Genomic DNA, 20,393 nt, shown 5'->3' on the forward strand with positions numbered 1-20,393 from the left:
ATTCCACTGCAGAACCAACTACACCGCCAAATCTATATTTTTAAAATATTTTTCTGTAATATCTTTACACTCAGAACTCCAGTATTTGGCTAACTGTATGCAATGTAACTAAACTCGTTCTTGCATTTTCTTTCATCAATGTCACAAATTAAATTAGAAAAATAATATGTACATGACATTTGCATTCTCAAGAGCATTTGGCAAGGAATCAAAAGATTGAGTTAGTCAATTTAAATTGTTTGTTATTTGAAGTTTATTGGAAAATGAAGGAGACATTATAACAGACATTACAAAGATACACTGTACTATAGATACGCTGCATTGATGCTCTTGTTATTGCACTCAATTCCCTTTTGTACCCAGTTTCTTCAACATTCCTTGCCAATGGTTGGTATGTGTGATTTTTGTCACCCGATCTGCCATAACCAATCTCCTCAGAGCATTTTGTCTTACACCTCACTCCTTCCCCCAGCTCTGCTTTGAAAACTGTAAGCCCTCCAGATCTGAATTAGAATTGTTGACCCAAAATGTTCACTGGTTTCTTTTGTCATAGCTAATGCTTCACTGCCTGAATTCTTCCAGCATTTCTGTTTTTGTTACGCTGTACTGTAGATTTTGTCTGCCTCCATCTTCCAAAATGATGAGAAATACAACAATATGCATCCATTAGAAAAATTAAAATTTTTTGGTTCAGCACAATGTTTATGTATATTTAATATTACCAGATACTGGCATAACACTGAAATAGTTATGAATCTAAATTATACTTTGCTGGAGATTTTCACAAAATCAAAAGTGTATTAATTCGTGAGCAGTTAACCCAATTGATGCTTAAGCTATTACAATATCTAGATGCTGACAAATGGCAAAATTTTAGAACAAGGAGCAAATTCATATGCATTTATATTTTACATATGTAAAATTGCCTATTTTTGGTTAAAATCTGTGACTACACAGATGTGAGAGATGCACTTACATTTAAAAAAAATTATAACAAGTCACTGATAATGTAAACAGTAATACATTATGCTATCTTCACAATATAAACAGCATAGGAAAATATTGACAAATATATGGATCTTGCTGATAAGTAGGCTTCGAAGCATTTAGACATTCAACTTGACTAAACAAGAGAAAAATAGCTTGTGATACAGATACAGGTAGGAGTAGGAAGACTTCATACATTTGCATATTGCAAACAAGAAAGGTGGTTATATGAAATACTGGCAAAGCATACAGCTACATTTATTATCATTCATAAAAATACATTTCTCTAAAGGGAATGCCAGATTTAGTTGATCCATCCTCATTGTACATCTCTTCATTTTTGTATAATACTGAAGAATCAGACTTTCTACGTTTAAGGATAACGTACCTTAGACCTACAATTTAAATATAACAAACACCTGGGAGGATAATAAACAACTTTAATTATATGTAGAGATCAAACGGCAATTATTGCTTGTGCTTAATTGATCTGCGGCAGGATTTTTTTTTAATACCGGAATGTTGAAAGGATTTGCTGTGAAAGGCTAAATGATTTATGCTTGGGGATAAAACTGAGTTGGTAAGAATTGGAGGACAATGCAGATTTGTTGGAGAGCGAGGGAATGATCTCAGATGCGTTCTGTATATCCAAAAATTAGTCATAGCCACCGACATAATCCGTTTGGTGTTGCACTGGCCAGCATCCAACAGTGAACATTACATTTTTAGATCTAGATTTTGCATATATGTGCATATATTATGTGCATGCTGGTTGGTTGTTGGTTCCGAGGGATCTGTTTAAGATTTGAAATTTAAACTCTTTCCAAATGTGGGCAGAACTATGACAATGGAAACTTGATATGCAACTGCAGCTTTTTTTTAAAGTTAGAACAAAGAAGAAATCAAAATCTCTGGAAACGTCATTTACATTAATCTAAACTACAGTAATGTAAAATGTCCAAAACTGTAGGGATACCAGTTTCAAAGAAGCAAATGAGTAGGCTGACACGGGGATACTGATCTGAATAGAAAAGAATTTTCAAAGTAAACTACAGAAGTTGTATAAAGAATGGCTACTAATTGGTAAAACACAGATGGTAATTGGTAACTTATTTGAAGTGGCCCTCATGTTATGGCAGTGGAGATAAAAGCTCTGTTAGAAGCAACACATGAATATACACAAAAATGAGTAGAATGGTCAAATGGATTTCTGTATCTTTATGTTGCTTTGTCTAAGTTACAACTACCTCTAAAAGAGCGAATCCAACTTAATGAATGAATTAATTGACAACAGTGTGGAATAGGCTCTTCTGCCGCTTTGAGCCATGCCGCCCAGCAATTCCCCAATTTAATCCTAACCTAATCATAGGACAATTTACAATGACCAATTAACCTACCAACTGGTGGGTCTTTGGGAGGAAACCGGAGCACCCAGAGGAAACCGGAGCACCCAGAGGAAACCAATGCAATCACTTGCAGACCTAGTTAATACTAAGCAGTTAAATTTTATCTGCTGATGACCCACTTTCTTGCCAACCAGCTACCACTTCCCACAGGTTTTAAGCCAGGGACCAATGGGGTCTGTGCGAGTGAGGCTTAGAAGTTTAAAGTGTTCGGGCCTCACGTATGCTGCCTGTTTCTCCATGCCTCCATGATTGATGACCAGGATTAAAATAAAGTTTAAGCTTCGCAAACGAAATATCACAAAGGGCAAATAATTAGTCTGGTAAAACAATCAAACAAGAAAAATAAATCTTATAAACACTAGTAAAGTTGGTTAGATGGACAAAGAACTTACATGTATTTAATAGCAATATACCCAAACAGCATCTAATTTGAATGTATGGAATAAAATTTAGTCTTAGCAGTAAGGTTTACACAGCATATAATCCAGTTATTAGATCTTCCTCCTAGGTGAAATAATGAAGTAATTACAAAGAAGGTTCTTTGTATCAAATTACTTGTACTATTTTTAACACACTACTGAAAAATAAACATATAAAAATACACTCTTCTAAGACTGGGTAAACATAATAGTACAAAGGGAATATACAAGGTTTTTACAATGTGCAGGTTATTCATCCCAATAAAAAAGGAGTTTTGTGGTACTCCTAGGCATCCATCCCTCTCACTGCTGCAAGAAATACATTTGAAGTTTAAGCATGTTAGATATTAGTAAATGCAATTTAAAAAATAAAGTGAAATCCTTATGTAAAAACAATAGATTAAACAAACTAAGTTCATCTACTCATTAAAAAAAACTTTTGCAATCAAGATCCTCAAGGTTCACTGGTGTTTCTAATTTTAACATTTTTGTTAAACGATAGAATTACAAGCAGGGAGGTGGCTGCATAGAATATTGTGTGTTAACATTAATTGTGAGCAACATTCCTGTGTTATTTTTCCACAACTTAAAAGAGAAATAACATAAGAAGAATTAAATCCTAATCTGCATATGGAAGGGTTTATCGAACAGTATGGAAAACAAAATGCATTTTGGCACTTCACTGGCACTCTATGTTTTCAATCAAAATGTGCAAATATTTAGTTCCTTCATGTCAGCATCTGCTGTCCAGAGGATCAAGAGAGAACACAGTGCCTTCTAGAGTTAGTCCCATTTTGAACCCCTCCTAGAAAGTGGAAAGGAAGAGAAGGTTAAAGTTACAGCAATTATAGCTGTGCTTTTAACAGCCTGTTAGATTCAAAATCAAGAACTCAATTTTGTACAATGAGTCGAAGTTTAAATTTGCAATCTACTGTATCAACACAATAAGATGTGGACTATTCAACTTCAAGCAACAGTATAATGATTGTAAAATTATAGCAATTTAAACTAAATGTTATTAGCAAAAAAAAAGAAACTACTCATATTTTTAGAACATCAATTACATTAGCCACAAGTACAGCAGACTTCTACACATAATAAATGTAAAAATATAATTCAAGTGAAAAGTCAGCATCTTGAAACTTTGGACCAAATTATATTGGTCCTACTTCATACCTCACATTCATAACTTGCAGAGAGCCCACAATTCAAAAAGTTCAAAGTAGATTTATTACGTGTGTGTGTGTGTGTGTGTGTGTGTGTGTGTGTGTGTGTGTGTGTGTGTGTGTGTGTGTGTGTGTGTGTGTGTGTGTGTGTGTGTGTGTGTGTATGTATATATGTCACCATATACAACCTTGAGATTCAATTTCTTGCAGGTATACTCAAATCCATAATAGAATGATAACCATAATAGAATCAATGAAAGACCACACCAAATTGGGCATTTAACCAGTGTGCAAAAAAACAACAAACTGTGCAAACACAAAAAGAAAGAAATAATAATATCATTTCTTACACACTTATGGCAGTGTGGCTCCGAACATCTAACCAGTACAACTATTGTACAGCCCAGTGGCAGGACTAGGATGCAGGTGGCAGAACCCAAGGCACATGTGAACTGTCTTAATTACAGATTTAGAGGCAGGTGAAAATATTTTAATGGAAATTAATTAAAAGTTGAATACTAACATAAGAGTTTCAGGGAATGGTGCAATGCTAGTGAAGGTCAGTAATGTTGTTCAAAGGAAATGATACTTCAGTTATGAGAATTCAACTGGCCCCTTGTTGATTATGGCATCAGCTCCAGCTGTGGGGTAGAGCAAATACATTAGCATCCAACTTCTCAAGGGCAGTATGGAAGCAGAAAGCCCAGAATGTGCTGACATGTATACTATGAATATGATATGCAAAATGGCCACCTTAAAATGAATTTTATTTATGAAGGAAATGTGAAACTTATGGATTTATATACAAGTATAAATAGAGTCTATGTGTCAGAATCTGTTAATTATGAAAACATGAAAACTAGCTCCTCATTTATATATGTTTATGAAAATGAACATGAGTAAATTGCTTCTTTCTTTTGTTATGGGTGTCTAAGTTCCAAGAACCATTGTGATTTTTATAATTTGGTTTGTTTTGATATCTTACTTGAAGAATCTCAAAATCTTACATCAATATTTTAAAAAATATGAATTAACTACCCTTCTTTTCCTTTTTTACAATTGTTTAAAATCAAATTTGATCATTTTAACTGAGACACAAGAGATGGCAAATGCCAGAATCTGGAGCAATGAACAACCTGGTGGAGAAACTCAGCAGGTTGAGCAGCATCTGTGGGGTGAAAGGAACCATTAACACTTTGGGTCAGAATCTTGCATCGGAACTGAGAGTGGAAAGGGGTGATAGGCATGTACCAACCTAAAGACCCCTTCCAGGGATGAGGCGAATATGTACACACATTTACTTTAACCTTCTCTTCTGCATTCAGTGCTCCTGGTGTGGCCACCTTGACACTGACAATACCAAGCACAGATTAGGTGAGCAGTTTGTAGAACATGTGCTCTGCAATGGCCTCAAGCTCCCAACTGCAGGCCTTTTTCAATTCCCCCTTCCGTTCCCACATCCATCCTCTGTCCATTCTCAGCCCTCTCCACTGCCAAGGTGAGACCCAACACAAACCTAAGGAACACCTCATATTGCACTTGGGTAGTCTACAATCCAAAGATATAAACATCGAACTTTCCAATTTAATGTAACCTTCAGCCCCAGTGCCCCCACCTTCTGGCTCTCTCTCCTTGCTCCTTCTGGCCCTTCTCCAGTCCCCTTACTTTTGTTGCCTTTCCCACAGTCCTCTCCAGGTCCATGTTCACTCATTTTTGTCCCCTTGCTAGTTCCAGCCACCCACTACCCATACATTTCACCCACCAGCTCTCCTTCCCTCCCTCCCCTGGTCCTGATACCATCTCATTTCATCTTTCCCAATAATGGTTCTCATTATGAACTTTCTTACTTATCAGGTCCCAGCACTGGTCGCCTTTGCTCATCGAGCTCCTGCAGCCATCTCCACCTTCATCCCCTCCTCCCCCCCCCCCCTCCTGGTTCCATGTTCCCCTTTTGTTTCTGCTTGCTTCCATCGATCATACTCCTGTCTCTGTCTCCCAAATCCACCCCTCCCTTTCCAAGCCTAGCTCTATCTGAGCATCACCCAACCCCATCCATGTCTCTCAGTTCATCAAGTGCTTCTGCTTCACCATTCTCCTCTCTACTCTTTACTGGCTAGCTTCCCTCTCCAATCAATTCTGACTCAGGGGTTTGATTAAAAATGTGGAGAGCTCCTTTCTCCTTACAGATGCTGCTTTCCCCGTTGAGTTCCTCCAGCTGATGGTTTTGACGCCCACATCAATTTTTCATAAAGATTTGTAATAGTTTGTGTTGGAAGACCACATCAACCACAAAATTGTCAGAGGTGCCAAAAATGAATTACTTAGAATTGAGCTTCTCCTGATGGTTTCAGTTTTGTATCATACCCAAAGCATTCAGGAAAGCCATATCTACTCCATTTTGTCCTAAAGTGTCCTTGAGGATGAGAGTGTCATTGCCTTATATTCAATATAAATGCTAGATTCAATCAAGGGGTCAGAATTTTAAGTGGTACCGAATACAAAATGTTGAAGTGCACAGAGATCTGGGGATCCTAATGCACGAAACAGAAAGGGTAGACATCCAGGTACAGCAATTACAGACTATCCCGGGAGTATGGACAAACAAATTATCAACACCTCTACAAATGAACAAGCTTCTACTGTTTAATTAAATTGGAAAGCCGGATATACGGTATGTACACAGATTTGTTCCTACTAATGGCAGAGCTAGTTTCCCAGCTTTCTGAACTTTCAGTGTTTGTCATTTCTTGTCAGTGTCATGTGCAATTGATGCCATTCATTGCAATTCTGTAGAGACGTATGTGTATTTTCAGACTAACTGGCAGCAAATACAGCTTATCTGGGATCTGACAGGCTGAAGAGAGGTTGAGCTTTGCTGCAACCTCACAGGGCACTGGTGAGACCCTCCTGGAATACAGCTTTGTCTCCTGATTTACGGAAAGATGTACTTACATTGGAAGCAATAAAAGGAAGCTCATGAGGTTGAATTTTGTTCGGAAGGGTCGATGTATGAGCAGAGGTTGGGTCTAAGCTAATTGGATTTTAGAAGAATAAGAGGAACTGCAAGATAAACAGGAGATGTGTCAAGATGTTTCTCTAGTGATGCAAGCCATAAATAATTGACAATGTTATTGCACCCTGGTGGCAGGTTGTATGATTAGCTATTTAGCTGGGATGCGGTCGGTGGAGGAGGGGGCAGCACTCCCAACAAATAAGCCCTGTGAAATGAGACAAACGGGAAATGACCTGGAACTCCTCGAGACCAGAAACCACCACTGGGAAGTTTCACTCGGGTGAAGGGAAAAGGATAATGCAGCAGAGTCAGGTGTTCTCAGTGAAGTTCACACCATCCATGGCACTGGAGCGAATGGGCTGGTGAAAGTGCTTCAAGAGTTGGAATGGAGGAAAAGGGTCCCTGTTAGCTTAGTGCTCCACCACGTCCTGAAACACTGAATGTTCTTGCAGAGGAATGTGATACACATGAACATAAGAAACAGAAGGAGGAGACCATTCAGTCCATAGTGCCTGCTCTGCCATTCAATAAGGCATTGCCTAATCCTTAACCTCAGCACTATCTTTCTACACTAACCCTCATTTCACTTCATATCTAAAACTCCATCAGTTTTTCTTGAATACTTTGTTACTTAAGGTTGTCGTAGCCCTGGGGGAAGGAGGGGTGGTGGATATAAGCTCCCACTACCTATTACAACTTGGATCAGGTTCCTCATCTGTTACAAAAAGTCTGGCCGTTTAAAACTGAGCTATGCAGAATTTTTTCATGCAGCTGGAGGTTCATCCAGATGGTGCTGAAAGTGGATAAATATTTGAAATGAAGAAATAACACATATGTGTTGAAGCTAGCATAAATTAGCTTCGATCATATTAATTAGTATGGCAAACCTAAAGGCATATTGCCATTTTTGATTACTTATAGAGTCATAGAAAAGTTCAGTACTGAAACCAGCCTTTTGGCCCATCTAGTCTGTGATGAACCATTTAAAATGTCTACTCCGATCGATCTGCACCGATACCATAACCCTCCATCCCCCTACCAGCCATACACCTATTCAAACTTCTCTTAAACATTGAAATTGAGCCCGCATGCACCACCTGACCTGGCAGCACGTTCCACACTCACATAGCCCTCTGAGTAAAGAAGTTCCTCCTCATGTTCCCCTTAAACTTTTCACCTTTCACCCTTAACCCATGACCTCTATTTGTAGTCCCACCCAACCTCGGGGAAAAGCCTGCTTGTATTCAACCTATCTATACCCTCGTCACTTTGAATATCAAATTTCCCCTCAATCTTCTACGTTCCATGGAATAAAGTTCTAACCTATTCTATCTTTCCTTATAGCTTTGGTCCTCCAGTCCCAGCAATATCCTTGTAAATTATCTCTGAACTTCATTTACATCTTTCCTTTAGGTAGATGACCAAAACTGTACACAATACTCTTAATTAGGCCTCACCAACATCTGAACAACTTCAGCATAACATCCCATCTCCTGTACTCAATACTTTGATTTAAAGGCCAATGTGCCAAAAACTTTCTTTATGACCTTATGACAGATGCCTTGTGCAGGAAGGCACAGGGTCGACTGTACTTCCTTAGAAGGTTGGCGTCATTCAATGTCTGTAGTGAGATGCTGAAGATGTTCTATAGGTCAGTTGTGGAGAGCGCCCTCTTCTTTGTGGTGGCGTGTTGGGGAGGAAGCATTAAGAAGAGGGACGCCTCACGTCTTAATAAGCTGGTAAGGAAGGCGGGCTCTGTCGTGGGCAAAGTACTGGAGAGTTTAACATCGGTAGCTGAGCGAAGGGCGCTGAGTAGGCTACGGTCAATTATGGAAAACTCTGAACATCCTCTACATAGCACCATCCAGAGACAGAGAAGCAGTTTCAGCGACAGGTTACTATCGATGCAATGCTCCTCAGACAGGATGAAGAGGTCAATACTCCCCAATGCCATTAGGCTTTACAATTCAACCGCCAGGACTTAAGAACTTTTTAAAAGCTATTATTAATGCTTTTTGAGATAGTGATTTAGATGCATATCATATTTTTTACTGAGTTAAGTATTGTATGTAATTAGTTTTGCTACAACAAGTGTATGGGACATTGGAAAAAAAGTTGAATTTCCCCATGGGGATGAATAAAGTATCTATTTATCTATCTATCTATCTATCTTATTTGCCTGTGCCACCACTTTTAATGAATCATGATCTTGATGAAGCAATAAGTTCAAAATATATCAATACAAAAAATATCCATCTAATCTTGTGTGTTAATAGGCAGGAGCAATTTAACATGTTTGATTCTACTTAATCTATTGAAAAGTTTGGGAGAAACAATCAGCAATACCACCCAATGAAAGAGGATTATTAGTGCAAATAATAATATATCAGAATACATATGCTTCAATAAAAATAATTATTGCCCAAAATATGTTCCTGGTGAATTTTGCAAGGTTCAAATGAAATACATTCTTACAGAGAAAATTATTAACATGTTGAAAATAATTCCAGGGCAACTGAATAGCAAGAGAAATGGTGGGATGTTACAAAGCGTTTTTCTAATAAAGGGAACTGATGCAGACCTTGCCACTTTGTTCTGTATAGGGGAAATTTTCCTTCTCATACAAATAATCAAGAACACAAGTAAAATCAAACATGTAAAAACTTACATCTAACTTAGATATAAATAACCAACAAATCAAAGTGCAATATACCAACCATCGCTGACGCTGCTAGGCGCATATGGAAAGCAGAAGAAAAGAATAAATAAAATTACAATATAATACAGTACTATCAACCATTTGACATTTCATGATTAAATACTTGTTTTTGAAGAAGTGTCAATTTCAACTTAACAAAAAAATTATTATTGTCAGTTTACAAAGAAGGCATTAGCTACTGAAGAGTACTTTTGACATATTTGGCTTCTGAATCAGTATAAATATGCATGACCTCAAATTTACGTTTGACCTCAGTACCTCTTAAATGTGATAGATATTACATGTTCCATTGTTACTTGACAATGTAATATCCATCAATTTACACGTAAAAACACCCACAAACACTGTTCCTCTGAGGAATTTGCAGCTTGTGACCCCATCCTAACCACATAAATGAAACGTTCATTGGATACCTTTAAGGTATTTCAAAACTATTTAAACATGTTTCCAAACCATGAATACACTGAATTGTAGCAAATAAACATACAGTTATAGATTTGTGGCTGGAGAAACAGCAGAGATTGAAATAACTTTAAAAATTCACAACAGATTAGAAACAGAGGCATTGCTTGGAAAAATGAGCTTTCACTGTAAAGGCAGAACTTGTTTTAAAGGAAGGCATCCTATCATACTTGAAGCAAAGATTATAACTTTTTAAAAATTATTACTTAAATGCTAACTTACAAAGAAACAGAAAATTATCTTAATTGTAGCACTGCTAATCTTCAAAATTATTTACTATAATCTATTTTAATTCTAGCAAATAATGTTATATAGTATTCTAGCCACAAAAGTTTCACCTGCACCGTAAGCTTTACACATGTCCTACTTGTATTAAGAAGTATATTTTAGATGACATTTTTTCCCATACATGGCATTGCACACAAAACAGTTTGGCTGGCACAATTATAACATTTCCCTCCTAATACCCAATTATCTACTTAGTTTAATGGTTGAGCTTCTGTCATGCATCAAACACAAGGACTAATTCTGATGTCCATCACATCTCTTTTAAGCTCAGAAGCAGAGAACAATGGTTTTCAAAGCCAGGTGACATCAATTTTCATTCTCAGTCAATTGCTGTGTGAGTTCTGAATAGAAGTTCAAAAGTAGATGGGGAAATCACATAAATTTATCTGTCAAAAAATAATGTGGCCTGGGAAGACATTTGTTATCTAATTGGTCTAACCCTAAAAGTTCAGTGATAAACTGGAATGGATGATGGACTTACTGGAATTGAAATAGCTGGATGTTACAATGAGATCAACAAGCTGATAATCTAAAGGTCACAGTTTTATCACAACATTTTATAAAATATATAAAATACTGAAAAGAGCTGATCAATGCAGCCAACAGAGTATCTTGCAATTAAATTCAAATTTTAGGAAATTGTTAATATGCACTCTGTTCAAATGTTAAATTTCATCAGTAAAAGGGAGGAAATAGTCACAACAAGCTGCAGCAAGGCAGCACATGTAGAGCAGAAAGGGGATCTGAACTAAGCTTCTTCAAGTTTCTTGAAGAAACAGTGCTCATTGATATTCTAGCCCATTCATCAGCATCCCCACCACCATCAGCTCTCCTTTCTCCACCATGCAAACTGCATGAGTTATGTTTCATTTTTCAATGTTTCATAAAAAAACACAAACAGAAATACAGTAATGAAAGAGCAGGAATCATTAACCAGCATTTTTCATTTTTTGTTGCTCTAAGAAACAATGTTTGAAAAGATACATGGAAGTTTCTAAGCTTCATGGCATAATTCAATAGTATTTACAGGAGTTGAGGAAGAGTCGTTATCCCAGATAATTTCAGCGTTGTCAGTAGAATTTCAGTATCATTCACACTGATGGGTTAAACCTCATGCCATGCAAGCACAGCATGGAATTTGTGAACAAAATATCACTGAAAGGTAAGAGCCATGTTCATTCCAGGGTTCTGCTGAACTTCTCCCCAATTTGGGACAAGTTGCTGAGCAGATATCATCAGCTTTCACAAGAATTATTAAACAAAATCTTTTGAGGTATATTTTGAGATGTTCAAGTCTGCAGATGTTAGACAGTTAGGTGGCAGTGGGACTGTGAGAAAGATGCAGAGGGACTTCAAGGGATACAGATGGATTTAGTGAAAGGGCAAAAGGAGACAAAAGATTATAGAAAAATGTAAGGTCATTTACTTTGGAAAAGAAAATAAAAAGGCAGGTTTTATGTCAATTAGTGGAAGGCTGAAAGGAACTGGTGTTGAAAAGGTTTTGGTAGAGTTTGCACACAAATCACACTAATATGCAGGCTTGATAAGCAATTAGGAATTCATGACCTTCAAATTATTTAATGTCTTGATAATATGTATGATAGAGTGTACAGGTCAAGTCTTCCCATCCAAGGAAGGACATATTTATGTCTGAGAACATAGTGAAGGTTCAGCATATTAATTAAATTTGTTGCATGCTTAGACATAAAGCAGACTATGTCTGTCATTTTGAATTTAGAAGAATGAGAGATGATCTTATTGAAAAGTACCACATTCTTTGAGCTTCACAGGATATGGGAAGTTGATTTTTCTCTTGACTAGTGTGGCCAGATCCATTGATCCCAGCCTCAATATAAGATGGATGACTATTCAGGACAGAAATTAAGTAATATTCTGTCAGCCAGAGAATGCAGATTCACTGGAATTCACTATTTATGATCCCTGATGCCAAGTATACTCAAAGCACAGATTGATAGATTTTCTTTGAAATATTATTGAAACTGAAGGATATAAAGCTAATGCTGGAAAGTGGCACTGCGGTAAAAGAACAAACATGATACCATTGTATTAAGATATGCAGTGGTCTACCCCTGGTTCTAATGCTTGTGAAGAAAGGGAAAAGGAAATTAGGTGAGGTACTCCAAGGGTGTTCTTGGACACCTCCATGATCAGATTTAGGTCAACACTCCCCTGATATGGTGACAACTTTGGTTGTAGTCATGAATGGTAATATGATTTAGTTGAATGCATACAGATATCAAAAGGTCACCCTCTAATGTACTTTGGATGAGAAAAAGGAATATAAAACATAATAAGCTTTTCCATTGTTTTTGGCAAAAAAACTCTAGTAGAAATCAAACATTCTTTTATGATTTATAAATACGAATTTAAAATTTATAGTCAAGCACTTCTCGTTGCTGAAAAGTCCAAAGTAAATGTTTATTTTACCTGAAAGTGGACCTCACAGTAATAAAATATGTTTTGATTGTAGAAACCAAAACACCTTAAAATGCAACAGGGTGGCTCATTTTGTTTAAAAAAAAACAAGAGATTCTGTGAAACAATGCAGCTTTGAGGGCCCTACTACAATTTTGTACAAGGACTTTTCGGAGCCATTTTTAATGGGAATGTACAAATCACAGACCCGCAGGATCACAAGCAAAAACTGAACACTACTTCATGTGTTACTTCAACATGGGGAATGTAGATTTCAAAGAACAAGCTTCCTAATGGTGACAACTATACAATCCAAGTAGGGTGGTTTAGGGCAGATTTGCCTTAGAATTGGAAAGGTGATAAAAAACAGCTATCTCCATTGGCAACTAATGCAAATCCAATTAATTTTAAAATCTCAGACAGGCAGTTTTTGTCTTAACTGTACAGAATAGACTAATACATAGTTCAGTAACAGACCAGGTGAATATTGGAACAGGTTCAGGAAGTCAGTTTGTATAACCCTGTCCCTGAATTGTTTCTTAATTCTATAAATTGCTTTAGGATCGTTGCATTACCAGAAGCTGCAAACCTGTCAAGATCTGAAATGGTTGCTTTCCCAATCATTTTCTTAGAAAATTAAAGAGCTTGTCATATTGAAGACATTGGGATAATTAAACCATGATGGTCAAATTCTCCTTTGATGTTCCATCTTTACACTGGAAAACTATGTAGGAACAAAGTTCTAACATGTTTTGGAGCATGAAAATACTTCAAGGGAGAGAGTGGGACCACTCAATGATAAAGGGGTAACATTTGTTTGGATGCAGAGAATCAAGTGAGGTACTTAATGAGCATTTTGCTTCAGTATTTACCAAGGAAAGAGAAGTAGAGGACTAGGAGATCAGTGTTGAGTGTATAAACAAGTTAAGGCATTTAGAGATCAAGGAGGAGGAAGTGTTGGGCCTTCTAATGTGTACTAAGGTGGATAAGTCCCCGGGGCCTGATGGAAGGAGGAGGTTATTGAAGGAGACAAAAGAAGAGATTGCTGGGCCCCTGACCAACATCTTTGTGTCCTCTCTAGCCACAACTGAGGCCCTGGAGGACTAGCAAGTGGCTAATGTTGTACCTCTATTCAAGGGAAAATCTTGAGAACTATAGAACAGTGAGTCTCATGTCAGTTGTAGGGAAATAGCTGGAGAAAATTTTTCGAGACAGGATATATGAACATTTGGAAACTCATAACCTGATTAGGGAGAGACAGCATGGGTTTGTATGTGGAAGGTTGTGACTTACAAACTCGATTGAGTTTTTTAACAAGGTGACAAGAGAGATTGATGAGGGTAGGGCAAAAGATGTTATCTACATGGATTTTAGTAAGGCATTTGACAAAGTCCCCCATTGGAGGCTAACCCAGAAGATTAAGAAGCATGGGATCTGTGGTGAATTGACTATTTGGATTCAGGACCAGCTCGCGCATAGAAGACAGAGGATAGTGGATGAAGGAACTTAATTGAGCTGAAGGTCTGTAATTAGTGGAGTTTCATAGGGATCTGTGCTGGGACCTCTGCTGTTTATGATGTACATAAATGATGTGGATGAAAAAGTACGTGGGTGGGTTAGTAAATTTGCAAATAATACCAAGATTGATGTAATTGTGGACGGTGTAAAAGACTGGCAAAGAATACAGGACAATGCAGATGAGTTGCAGATATAGGCTGAAAAATGGTAGTTGGAAATTAATTAACTTTGGTAGAGCAAATGCAAGGAGACAGTACATGTTAAAGGCAAGGTCCTTCACAGTCTGGCTGAGCAGAGAGATCACGGGATCCAAGTTAGAGGCCACACGGGTCAATAAGGTGATTAAGAAAGCTTATGGAATGTTTGCTTTTATTAGTCGAGGCACTGAGTTCAAAAGTCAGGGGGTTATGTTGCACCTTAATAAAACTGGTTAGGCCACATCTGAAGTATTCAAATCACAAACAAAAGAAAATCTGCAGATGTTGGAAATCCGAGCAACACACACAAAATTCTCCCCCACCTTCTTGCTCTAACTCCTCCCCTTTAATCCCCAGTCCCAATGAAGGGTTTTGGCCCAAATCTTTAACGGTACTCTTTTCCATAGATGGTGCCTGTCTTGCTGAATTCTTCCAGCATTTTGTGTATGTTCCTCTGGAGTATTGTGTGCAGGTCTGGTTGTAGGAAGGATATTGAGGCTTTGGAGAGGGGCACAGAAGAGATTTGCCAGGATCCTGCCTGGTTTAGAGGGCATGTGCTATCATGAGAGGCTGGATAAAATTTGGTTGTTTTCTTTGGAGTGTTGGAGGCTGTGGGGAGATCTGATAGAGGTTAACAAAACTATGAGAGGCATAGATAGAGTGGACAGAGAGTATCTGTTTTCCAGGGTTGAAATATTCAATACCATGCATTGAAGGTGAGATGTAGTAGGTTCAAAGGGCATGTGAGGGGTAAGTTTTTTAGTCAGAGAGTCATGGATGCCTGGAATGCGCTGCCCGCTATGGTGATAGAGGAAAATTCATTAGGGGCTTTTAATAGATGTTGCACATGGATGCAAGGAAGATGATGGGATATGGACACAGTGTAGGTAGGAGAGATTAGTGTTTGGGTGTTTTTGCTTTGCTTTTAAGCTGCTTTGGCACAAAATTGTGGTCCGAATGTCCTCTTCCTGTGCTGTTCTCTTTGATGTTCTATGAAAACCAGTCCCAATTCCAGATTTGCACCCAAATCCATGTCAATGCTGGAATGTCATACAGCAGATTTAAATATATTGTATCAATTAATGACACTGCTGCAGTGTGCCCGTGAAAAACTGCAAGATAATTTCCCCAAGGTCTGATCTCTGTGCAATTAGTGAGCAATTGCTCAATTTCTTTCCGTGGCATTTTGCCACCTCAGTGAATTTCTAGCCAAATGTATTAAAGATGACTTTGCGTGAAAATGAGTATTAAAAGCAATATTATAATTTTATTTGAATCTTTATCATAATTACCTTTATACCCTGGGTGTACGACTATAACTTAGGCCAACAATGACACAGTTACTTTTCTCATGCTACAGTTACTAGGGTCAGAAAACAGCTCTGAGCATTATATACTTTCTGTTTCAATCTATTTCCAAACTATGGCAAACAGAAGGCTCTGAAGACAACAGAACACTCATTAAGTTTATTACAGCTGACACTAAAAGAAAACAAGAAGAAAGTGGCTTTTAAAAATGTACCCTGCATAGCCACAAGAACATCTCTTTGGTCACAGAAACATAGAAAACCTACAGCACAATACAGGCCCTTCCGCACCCAAAGTTGTGTCGAACATGTCCCTACCTTAGAAATTACTAGTCTTCCCCGTAGCCCTCTATTTTTCTAAGCTCCATGTACCTATCCAAAAGTCTCTTGAAAGACCATAACGTATCCGCCTCCATCACTATTGCTGGCAGCCCATTCCACACACTCACCACTCTCTGAGTAAAAAACTTACCCCTGATATTTCCTCTGTACCTACTCCACAGCACCTTAAACCTGTGTCCTCTTGTGGCAGCCATTTCAGCCCTGGGAAAAAGCCTCTGACTACCTACACGATAAATTCCTCTCATCATCTTATACACCTCTATCAGGTCACCTCTCATCCTCCATTGCTCCAAGGAGAAAAGGCCGAGTTCACTCAAACTATTCTCATAAGGCATGTTCCCCAGTCCTGGCAACATCCTTGTAAATCTCCTCTGCACCCTTTCTATGGCTTCCACTTCCTTCCTGTTGTGAGGCAACAAGAACTGAGCACAGTACTCCAACTGGGGTCTGACCAGGGTCCTATAAAGCTGCAACATTACCTCTCGGCTCCTAAATTCAATTCCATGATTAATGAAGGCCAGTATACCATATGCCCTCATAACCACAGAGTCAACCTGTGCAGCTGCTTTGAGCGTCCTATGGACTCGGACCCCAAGATCCCTCTGATCCTCCACACTGCCAAAAGTCTTACCATCAATACTATATTCTGCCATCATAGTTAACCTACCAAAATGAACCACATCACATTTATCTGGGTTGAACTCCATCTGCCACTTCTCAGCCCAGTTTTGCATCCTATCAATGTCCCACTGTAACCTCTGACAACTCTCCACACTATCTACAACACCTCCAACCTTTGTGTCATCAGCAAACTTACTAACCCATCCCTCCACTTCCTCATCCAGGTCATTTATAAAAATCACAAAGAGTTAGGGTCCCAGAACTGGTTAGCAACCTCCATGCAGAATATGACTCATCTACAACCACTCTTTGCCTTCTGCGGGCAAGCCAGTTCTCGATCCACAAAGAAATGTTCCCTTGGATCCCATGCCTCCTTACTTTCTCAATAAGCCTTGCATGGAGTACCTTATCAAATGCCTTGCTGAAATCCATATACACTACATCTACTGTTCTTCCTTCATCAATGTGTTTAATCACATTCTCAGAAAAATTCAATCAGGCTCGTAAGGCATGACCTGCACTTGATAAAGCCATGCTGACAATTCCTAATCATATTATGCCTCTCCAAATGTTCATAAATCCTGCCTCTCAGGATCTTCTCCATCAACTTACCAACTACTGAGGTAAGACTCACTAGTCTATAATTTCCTGGGCTAGCTCTACTCACTTTCTTGAATAAAGGAACAACATCCTCAATCCTCCAAGCCTCCGGAACCTCTCCCGTTCCCATTGATGATACAAAGATCATTGCCAGAGACTCAGCAATCTCCTCCCTCACCTCCCACAGTAGCCTGGGGTACATCTCATCCTGTCCCAATGACTTATCCAACTTGGTGCTTTCCAAAAGCTACAGCACATCCTCTTTCTTAATATCTACATGCTCAATCTTTTCAGTCTGCTGCAAGTCATCACTACAATCACCAAGATCGTTTTCCATAGTAAATACTGAAGTAAAGTATTCATTAATACCTCTGCTATTTCCTCCGGTTCCATACACACTTTCCCACTGTCACACTTGATAGGTCCTATTCTTTCACTTCTTATCCTCACTCTCTTCACATAGTTGTAGAATGCCTTGAGGTTTTCCTTAATCCTGCTTGCCAATGCCTTCTCATGGCTCCTTCTGTTTCTCCTAATTTCCTTCTTAAGCTCCTTCTTATTAGCCTTATAATCTTCTAGATCTCTAACAGCACCTAGTTCTCTAAACCTTTTGTAAGGTCAGGTCTAACTGCATCCCAAAACTTTAAAATAAGATTCTGCACCCCAAAATATGTTCTACAATTTGCAATCAGACACACTTGCTAGAAATTCAGAACATAATTTCACTCCTCCTTTCTCCCCCCACCCTTCATATTTTACACTTTGACATAGCAGTTTCATTTTGTTTTTAATATCCAGCCTGCACTTTTTCCAAGTGTGCTGTACATTGTACTGTGGTGATTCCTCGTTAAATAAAAAAATATCTAAATAGTTGATTTCTGAAAACTTTTCAAATACTTATGATTTTTTAATGAGTTTCACCTCACATTTTAACACAGTACAGTGAACAATTTACTTAAAAGTTTTGCCTCCAAATTGAATTTCAGCTTGCAATATCATTAAGAATATGACTAAGAAAAAGCTGCAAATTATTCACCTGCATTTCATCCAGTTTGGACTGAATGTCTGGTGGAAAGTCCCCCCCGGCTGATATGAAAGGATCAAATGGTTCAGCACCAAAAATATCTCTTTCTGCAAAGGGTAATGAAGAATGTTTTAGTCTTTGCAAAATCCCAAATTGTAATGACCATAAAAGTAACAATTACTTAAGTTACTGCCAACCTTGAAGCTGTAATTATTTAGAGATTATCTGCCAATATTACACTATAAGTCACAGGAGCAGAATTATGCCATTTTGGCTCATCGAGTGTGCTTTTCCATTCAATCATGGCTGATGATCCCTCTCAACCCCATTCCCCTGCCTTCTGTCCATAACCTTTGATACCCTTACTAATCAAGAACCTATTAACTTCTGAATAAAATCTATTTCCGTGCAAGCTGCACAAATAAATAACTATTTAAGTGTACTTTAGCCAAGCAAAGAAAAATAACATTGTTAAAACATTCAACTTCAGTAAAACGGAAAGAAACTTAATGATTTTAATACATGAAAATCTAAACTATTTGCACTCAGTGACCACTTTATTAGGTGCAAGAGTGGAACCGTATGGTCTTCTGCCGCTGTAGCTTTTCCACTTCAAGGTTTAACCTGGTGAGCATTCAGAGATGCTCTTCTGCACACCACTATTGGAACACATGGTTGGTTGAGTTATTGTTGCTTTCCTATCGGCCTGATCCAATCTGGCCATTCTCCTCTAACCCCTCCCATTAACAAGGTGTTTTCAGCCCCCAATCTGCCGCTCACTGTATGTTTTTTCTTTCCGTACCATGCTCTGTAAACTCTAGAGACTGTTGTGTGTGAAAATCCCAGGAGATCAGCAGTTTCTGGGGTACTCAAATCACCCCATATAGCACCAACAATCATTCCATAATCAAAATCACTTTGATCACATCTCTTCCTCAATTTGATGTTTGGTATGACCAAGAACTGAACCTCTTGACCATGTCTGCATGTCTTAATGCAACGGGTTGCTGCAAAATGATTGGCTGATTAGATATTTGCATAACAAGGAGGTGCAGAGGTGTACCTAATAAATGGTCATGGGGTGTATGTTTCAAATCACAAGCGAAAATATATTTGGCAGGAGACATGTTCAGCATTGAAAACGCACATACTAACAGTAAAAGTAATGTAGTATTTAAAATAATTAAAAATGACAAATACCAGAAAGTAGTGAAGTAGTATTTTTACAACTTACTGGTCTCAGAAGATCGAACTGGTAAAGGAGGGGGTTCTGTACCATTACTGGATGGCATTGGTAAAAGAGGCGATGCCGGTGAAAATGGAACCATATCAAATAAGTCTGTACTTGGAGACTGAGGAACCATGACCTTCTAAAATACAAAATAAGCCAGAAATTAGGAGTACAATTATGAGCACTATAGATGATTTTATCACATAAAAATACAAATAATGTTCAATATTTTAACTTTCAAATGAAGCATGCAGTAAGCTTTTGCTGGCAGCACTATGACAACACTCCAATAGAAACTCAAAATATCTTCTGGAAGGATAAAATAAATATGCACAGAATGAAGTAAAATGCACTGAAGTAATGTGTGGATTCAGAAGTTAAAAGATAGAGGAATCTCCACAAGATTATTTTCAATCTTTCCTTCAGGAATTTTCTGAAGAGATTTAAAAGAGCTCATAATTGTGATCATGAATCCAATTTACACTTATTTTTTCTAATGTAAAATGAACTCCTTACTCTTTGTTCCCTGAAGTAGTAAATCGGTAAGATTGTGGTTAAATAAGGGTACCAAGAGAAAGGGAATTGCAGAAAATACCAAAAGGCCTAATCAGCTACAGTGAGCTATGTGAATGACAACATGGATCCAAGGAACTGTTT

General features: G+C 38.1%; 1 protein-coding gene across 21 annotated transcripts in view; it reads right to left on the bottom strand.

Moving 5' to 3' along the window:
* Positions 1-229: 229 nt before the first annotated feature.
* LOC140728384 (PTB domain-containing engulfment adapter protein 1-like) overlaps positions 230-20,393 on the bottom strand; it is a 383,776-nt gene continuing 363,612 nt past the window's right edge. For 19 of the 21 annotated variants that reach the window (XM_073047019.1, XM_073047016.1, XM_073047013.1 and 16 more), the window contains 3 exons: positions 19,740-19,875; positions 18,518-18,612; positions 230-3,617 (listed from right to left, as the gene is read on the bottom strand). In XM_073047019.1, coding sequence (XP_072903120.1) covers positions 3,546-3,617; positions 18,518-18,612; positions 19,740-19,875 — 303 coding nt within the window. In that variant the 3' untranslated portion in view covers positions 230-3,545. Of the gene's footprint in view, positions 3,618-9,708; positions 9,723-18,517; positions 18,613-19,739; positions 19,876-20,393 lie in introns of all 21 variants that reach the window. The other 2 variants (XM_073047021.1, XM_073047020.1) reach the window with 2 other exon arrangements.

The sequence above is a fragment of the Hemitrygon akajei genome, chromosome 5 (genome assembly GCF_048418815.1).
Source record: "Hemitrygon akajei chromosome 5, sHemAka1.3, whole genome shotgun sequence".
In the NCBI taxonomy this organism is placed as follows: domain Eukaryota; kingdom Metazoa; phylum Chordata; class Chondrichthyes; order Myliobatiformes; family Dasyatidae; genus Hemitrygon; species Hemitrygon akajei.